Source organism: Punica granatum, chromosome 5 (assembly GCF_007655135.1).
Source record: "Punica granatum isolate Tunisia-2019 chromosome 5, ASM765513v2, whole genome shotgun sequence".
In the NCBI taxonomy this organism is placed as follows: Eukaryota; Viridiplantae; Streptophyta; class Magnoliopsida; order Myrtales; family Lythraceae; genus Punica; species Punica granatum.
This window is the reverse complement of record NC_045131.1, coordinates 23,054,937-23,062,552: the sequence shown is the minus strand read 5'-3', so window position 1 is coordinate 23,062,552 and position 7,616 is coordinate 23,054,937. Positions and strand designations below refer to the sequence as shown.

The 7,616-nt window shown below is 38.8% G+C and overlaps 1 protein-coding gene across 1 annotated transcript; it reads left to right on the top strand.

Moving 5' to 3' along the window:
• Window positions 1-252: 252 nt before the first annotated feature.
• Window positions 253-4,642, top strand: LOC116209572 (origin of replication complex subunit 5-like). The gene is made up of 5 exons (XM_031543244.1): window positions 253-567; window positions 1,465-2,330; window positions 2,436-2,855; window positions 3,780-4,095; window positions 4,222-4,642. Exons 2-5 carry the CDS (start codon window positions 1,495-1,497, stop codon window positions 4,270-4,272), a joined length of 1,623 nt encoding a protein of 540 aa, XP_031399104.1. The 5' UTR covers window positions 253-567; window positions 1,465-1,494; the 3' UTR covers window positions 4,273-4,642.
• The last annotated feature ends 2,974 nt before the right edge of the window (window positions 4,643-7,616 follow it).

Below are 7,616 nucleotides of genomic sequence, written 5' to 3'. Positions count from 1 at the left end.
TTCATAAGGGCCGCAGCGCAGCCGCTTATTCGGGTTCGGTCCTCGAAAGTATTGACCCGAACCGAATAACTCAAAACCGATCCAGAGAATCTCCTCTCCTTCTTGTCGATTTTCCCGCCCTCGGCGGCTGGAAAGGAGGGAAAAGCTCCACCCTCGGCCCATTTTATCTTCCCCTGAACTTGTAAGATATTCCAAAATTGCCCCAATTGTTTTTTGATATTTTGAATCAACCCCTTCTTCCGTCACTCACCCTCACTCTCCTACTACCCAATCTCTCTCTCTCTCTCTCTCTCTCTCTCCCCTTCCCTTCCTTTCCACTCCGCCTCCTTCCCCGTCGGCCGGCTGTGGGCCGAAGAACGAGCCCCCGCCGCGTCGTCCTCGTCCCTTCTCTAGTCTCCGCACCCAAAAATTCGATCCCTCTCACTCACTTTTACTTTTCCCAACACTTTGAAATTGAGCTTGTCCGCTGTTCGTTCTGCTACGGCGAGCAGGCATGGCGGCTGATTAACCGTGTACCATCCCATCCACCGCCGCCTTCCTCTCCAAAATTTTGTCGGCGGGAAGCTAGTAAACCCTAACTCATCCCTCTTTCCTAATTCAATTGGATTTTTTTTTTTTTCTTCTTAATTTTCGTTTCTCCTTTTTCCACCTTTTCCGGGTTTGTTAATGGCGGTGGTCTTTGATTAATCGGTGAGGTTAAGGTTAGTATCTGATGGGGGCAATGCAATGTATTAGTCAATCAGACTTGGTTATTCGAGGGATGAACTGAAAGCTGCAAACTTTATGTCTGTCTCAATTAGACTTGCTTGAAGCGGGTAATTTGGCGTATTAACCTTTCCTTCAATTTGGAGGTGATGGATTGTCTCTATAAATGCAGTCCTTGATTGTCGTATAGATGCTTCCTTGCGTGTTACTTAGAAAGTTACGCGTTATGCCAACATTGAAATATATCAATTTGATTCACTGTGGTGAAAATGAGGATTCGGTTTAGTTCTTTGATTGCTTTCTTCAGCTCTATGCTTTTACAAGCTATAGTTATGGTCTAATCAAGCTATGTGGACTTCTTGCATTATGGGATTAGGCAACAGTTGCATTCGAAGCACCGGATTTATCTTCAAAATATGCAACTTTTTGCCGCAAGAATTCATTCTCCTAGCCTGAAGTTTGAGTTGAATCAGTAATGGCACTTAGACGTATTTATGGCTATAACTATTATCTAGCCTGTAAAACGTGTTGCAGCTGTCACAGCTTAGTGTGGTAAAAATGCAGTCAGTCGTTCAGGGTTTCAGACTTATTTCCCCTTTCTTTTTGTTTGCAAGGCGCTCGGTTTTTGCATATGGTAGTCCTGGGAACATGCTCTGTGACAATACCTGTCAGTCTTAGTGTCTTTCTGCTGTGATGTCTTATTACTGGGCTAATGAAGTTTGTTCTCGTATTCCTAAAAGATTGTATTTGGTTCTGCAGAAGGTATGCATTTTCAACGATTTTAGCGGCATGGCTAAAGAGGAATCTCCACGGGTATCCAGAAGATCCACCCGGTCTGCTACTTCCACACCTACTTCAAACAAGATAACTGAGGGTGGGACGGAAGAAGCGGTTGATTTATGCTCTCCATCAGTCAGTGACTTGGTATATGGAGATCCAATTAGCTTAGATGTCCTCTTGTCTACTTTTCCCGGTAGGAAAAATCAGATTCTTGACCTCATTCAGCTGTTAGGTCCTTTGAATTCTCCGACACTCCCATTCTTTGTTTATGGAGGTCCTTCCACTGGCAAAACGAGTGTCATTCTCCAGTTATTCAGGCACCTCAACCGTCCTTTTGTCTACTCGAGCTTCAGAACATGCTACAGCCTAAGAATCCTCTTTGAATCCATTCTGAACCAGCTGATACTGCACCACCGGAATGCTGCTAATGGGTATTCGAGTGCAAAACGATGTGACAAGCCGTCCGACTTTGTTATTTTGCTTCGCGAAGCCTTGACCGGGGTGATAAAAAGCCTCAAGGAGAGTGTGGGAAAGTCTAAATTTTCCAAGTCAGAGCGACCGATTAATGGTTATATGACTTACTTGATTTTTGACAACCTTGAAGTTGTTAGGGAGTGGGGTAAAGCCTCTAGCTTGTTACCTTTCTTATTTAATCTCTATGATATTCTTAAAATTCCCGAGGTTGGTGTGATCTTCATTAGCAGTACTTCACCAGATATGTTTTACTCAAACATGAGTTGTGTAGAACCAATTCCTATTTATTTTCCTTCTTACGCGGAAAATGATCTTCGTCAAATTCTGCTGAGAAACCAGGCAAATCAGAAGCTGTATTCCTCATTTCTTGAGTAAGAAACTTTTGTTTTCTTATCTATTCTTTTTATCTTTCCTTGAATCTTTTCTCCATTTTTCTAATTAATAAACAACATTTGTTATTGGTTTGCGCCTGGCAGTGTTGTATTGAGGCCCTTCTGCAGAATCACTAGAAGGTTGGATGAATTATGTCCCATTTTTGCAACTTTGTACATGCAATACTGCAAGCCTTTAAGTGATCCTGGGGCTGTCCCTAATGAAGACATGAAAAGAAGGTTATACAGTAATCTTCAGCCAGAGATTTCTTCGGCTCTGAATGAGATATTTAGAGTTCAATCTCGTTCTTCCCCTGAAGCTGAAACTAGTAGGAAGCCTGAGCAGATAGGCGGCAAGAGAAAATTGGCAAGTTCTGAAAAGTTGAATGAATTGGATTTTCACATGTGCACTTCTGCAAAGTATCTACTTATCTCCTCATTTCTTGCTTCGAGAAATCCAGCAACTCTTGATGCATCGCTTTTTGACTCTACTGGTGGGTCAGATAGCCGAAAACGTCGGAGGAAGTAAGTTCACGTGGTCTCTCTCATTCCAAGCCTTTCATGAATCTAATGTTATATGCTACACATGATAATTGGCTAGTGTTTATATTATTATTCTGGCCTGCACATCTTTCTTTATATCTATCCAATACATTACCAATTTAAATTAAAATTCTATATATAGAATATTCTTGTACTAAATGATGGATTGAGGTTAATTGTGATAATAAGCATTATTCTCTTGCATTTGAGTGTCATCTCTGCTTGGTCTTTCCAATGTCTTAAGAAATAGTTTAATCTTTGCTTTCAACCATAATTTACTATGGAGTAATTTTGATGAATTACTGGTTATTACTTGTAGTGTTTTAAGCAAAACTTGTAATTTCTCTGACATTAAGGAAATGATGTTTGAGTTGCCAAAGCAAGTGCACCTGACCTTACAGATTTTGATGTAACAAACGGTCGAGTTCTGGTATAGCCTTTCAGTGATGGCGTGTGGAAGGAACTCTTAATCTAAAATATCATTAGTAAAAGATTATGAAAACTGTAGTTCAGGTGCAAACAGAGAGAGAGATATAATCTGGTTTCATGCAATATGTGGCTATGCATTTACCTTTCTACTTGGCTTCTGCCAATCCGAGCAAATATATGCATAACATATTATCAATCCTTAGATCCAATTATCTCATATTCTGGAAGAAGATAGGAAGGAAAAAAGAAGAAGAAGAGAAAACGGAATCATTTAAGACCTTCACACCTTTTATCATGAGATTTGGGGGGCTTTTGATCAAAATTAGGATACGAATTTTCCTTCTTTTTTTAAATATAAATGTGTTCAGGTTGGGTGGTAATATGTCGTATATATAACATGTGTTTCCTTTTCGAAACTGTGTCATCTCACTTGAAAGCATAAAATTCAGCTTTTCTTTTTACATGATTTGTGAACAGGTCATCTGATAAAGTGAAGGCACAGCAAGAAACTGCAGAAGAAGAATTGCTAACCAAAGGGCCTGGGAGTTTCCCATTAGAGAGGCTATTGGCAATATATCAATGCCTTACATCGGTGGCAGAAGGTTCACCAGATGAAGAGGCGGGACCAGATGATTGGATAGGCATTGGCGGCGAGAATAACATGCTCAGTTCGGACGTTCTCCTGCAAATATCGAGCCTTTGCAATGCCAATATTTTAGTTAAAGGAGGAAGCTGCCCCCTTGAGGGTTCCACACGGTACAGATGTATGGTTTCTGAAGATCTAGCCCTTAAGGTAACATTTTCATCACTTTACTAAAACCACACCAGATCCACCATTCATCTTTACTGCAAATCTTTCACCAAAAGAATCTTCTATAATTTACGATATTGGTACTTGTTTACCTTGATGTTTCATCAGGTGGCGCGAACCTTGAGATTCCCGCTAGCAAAATACATCTATAGGAGATGATGTGCTACTCCGGGGAGCTACTTGCAGCAATTTTTTAGGTGTGAACCTAAAAGAGGCTAACATACATCATTTGCTTGTTTTTGTCTGTTCTTGACTGGGTCCAATTGAGATGATTCTGAAATAAGCCTGTCCTCGCTGACAAATTGCTGAAACCCATTTTATTAATGGTTTGTACCCTCAAGTTTGGTAGGAAGAGGTCCGATGTACAAAATGATATTTAGATATGAGGTTCCAACCATAAGTGACTAGTATATTTCCATGTATTACGATCTATTAGTCCGGAATGGAACTCTTCCTTTATTGACATAACCGTTACTGGAAAAGAACAATGTTGGATATTACGCAAGTTGCTATTTTTTTCATCTTCTAACTCAGTCTTATGAATGTTTTGTCTAAGCTTCTTATTTATTTATTTATTATTATTATTTTTGTTTGTAAGTTTCGTATAACGCAATAATTAGCAGATGAACCTTCACAGTGCAACTGCTAGTTTCAGAAAATTGGTAAGTTCGCAAAATTTTGCTCCAGATTATTATTATTATTATTATTATTATTATTATTATATAAACTTGATTACATGGTAATTAATTGGGTCAAAAAAGTAAATCGGTAAGTTCGCAAAATTTTTCTAGATTATAATATATATATATAATATATAAACTTGATTACAAGACAATTAATAGCGTCATAAAGGTAAATATTATAATATAATGGGAGAAAAAGGTAAATCTATATTGATATCTATGAGTATATATATATATATATATATATATATATATATGAATAAAGTGTAATAAATAGTGGCATAATTATAAATATATATATTAAGATTAAATAGTGCTAAAATAATAATAAAAGCAAAAAAAATTTAGGAGTTTATAAATAAAAGTACTTAATAATTTTAATATATAAATATATAATTAGAACTAAATAAGAATAAATAGTAAATGAATAGAAGTTAATGTAGTGTTTGGTTTGCAAGTGTTATTTTAAAATCACAATTTTAACTTAACTCTACCCATTACAAAACAAAATAACATATTAAAAGTAAAAAAGGTGGGTTACACACATAAATATTTATATTACTCCGTCATAATACAACTCCATTACAACTAATTCTCAACTCCACCCGTTCATACTAATAGGCTCCTCCTCTTTCAGCATGTCATATTTGATTTGCAATACAGTTACGTAATGCATCCATCTCCCTATTGCTCATGTCAATATCATTTCGGATTCCATTTTGTTGAGGTGGATTACGAAATTCATCATAATATTGCCACGCATCGCCATACTCATTAAATAATCTATCGTGATAACTATTGATCCGAATGAAATAGTGCAACATAAAGCAGGCAAGCGCAATTTGTCCTTGGTGGCGCGGTCTGAATTTGATATTACCGCAGTATTCCAAATCTGTTCTTGACGACACCGAAGCACCGTTCTATTACGTTACGAACGATGTGTGTCACTGATTAAACAGCTCTTCCATCGTCATTGAAAGATTGTCATTATTGAAGTCACTACGGTGATACCGTTGTCCTTAAGGGGCTAAATAACTGGGAATATTTGGAAAGCTCGCATCAACTACATAATATTGTTCTGCGTACACACATGTACAAATAATGTATATATCTGTAGTTCCATATGTTTATCGAAATACATAAGAGCTTGACAAGAAAACATGGTATATGGAAAATAACAACTTACCGCCTTATGGTGCGGAGAATGTCGGTAACGTTGCGGCATCAGAAAGAATTCTGGAGTTGTGTGCCAAACCCTCCCATCCGGTCATGACATAAGTGAAGATCATTTGATGGGAACAAACAACAAGAACATTTTGTGTTATGTCACCGTTTCGATCGCGATACGTGCCTCTCACCGAAGCTGGCATAATAGCATCGACATGAGTCCCATCAATTGCCCCGATGCAATGCTGTAGTAATAATAAAAATCAATACGAATTAGAGTACATGTAATAAAAGAATAGAAGTTCATTTCGACAGTTGTACGATAATTACCCTAAAGAATGGGTACCATTGTCGGCACCCGCGAATTTCAAGCTACTCCTCAACGTTCCTCTGTCTTATGTACATTGGCACTAACGAATGAATTCCTTGAAGTATTAAATTGAATACCCGTGAGACTGTCTCCTTAGAATGCTGAAAGCGTTCGGCAACAACGACATATCGAGTACTATGTGCAACTACCAATAAGAACATTCAAAGTATCTCCTCGACGGTCATATCTTTCCTTGTATTTCGAATACCACAGTTTGCTCTTAACGTGTCGCACAAATTATGAAATACGTGAGGGTCCATCCTGAAATTCTTGTAACACCTTGTGTCATTTGAAAGCACTTCGTTATGTACTCACTGCCTCGTAGTTCATCTACCTGCGATGGACGTGCATGGGGGACTTGTTGTTCGTTTGTTGCAACCTGGATAGCCAAAAGGACGAGCAAATCATCTATGCTATTGTTGTCATCGTCGCTCGATGAATTATCATATCACGATGAGTTCACATGCCTTGGCATCCTCCTCTTCCATTGAGGTTGACGAGCTATATCGACAAACGTTAACATGATAGATTATCAAAAAATAGCACGAAATGACGAAGGGAATTATGTTTCAAACACATATCCAATGCATTATCAATCAAAATCATAGAAGAACACATCACAGATATTCACACGAAGCAAATTAAAGTTAATCAAGTTCAAACATAACAAATACAAAACAAGGGTTTAGTTAATGTCATAATAGAAAAACGGAAAATAACAAATACATATGAGGAGAAACGTTCAGCCGTTTAAGGATGAACAAGGCTGCGCAACCATTCGCGCCTAGCTTCATCGTACATGCAAACGAACGCCTGTCGCCATCGGTCATCCTCCGTAATTCATGCTGTACCGGCGAGATACTCGCGTACGGAAATTGTTCCCTTCATTTTATTGAGGACATCCATGGCTTCGACGATGTTGTCCCATGCTGGTTTCTCGGGGCCCATCACTGACTTGCTCTTTGACTCCGAAGGGGTAGAATTTTTCGCTTTGTCCTTCTTGGTCTTACTTTCCCTGTACAAGTTGATCAACTCCTGCAACTGCGTTTTAGTGATCGAACCTCTCTTTCTCACTCACCGCCTCGACCCTGTAACGACAGGTTCATCAGCTTCATGAGTTGGATCATCACTGTCAGCGGAGCCCTCTGCAAGATCGATAGGCTCTTTGCCACGACTGTTCCGTGATGCTAGAAATTCCTCTTCTATGCATGCATAGGATCGGGGGCTCTGAGGTGGGTCGGTTGAAGAAATTCGTAGGCCCCCTGATGCTATATTAGATTTGC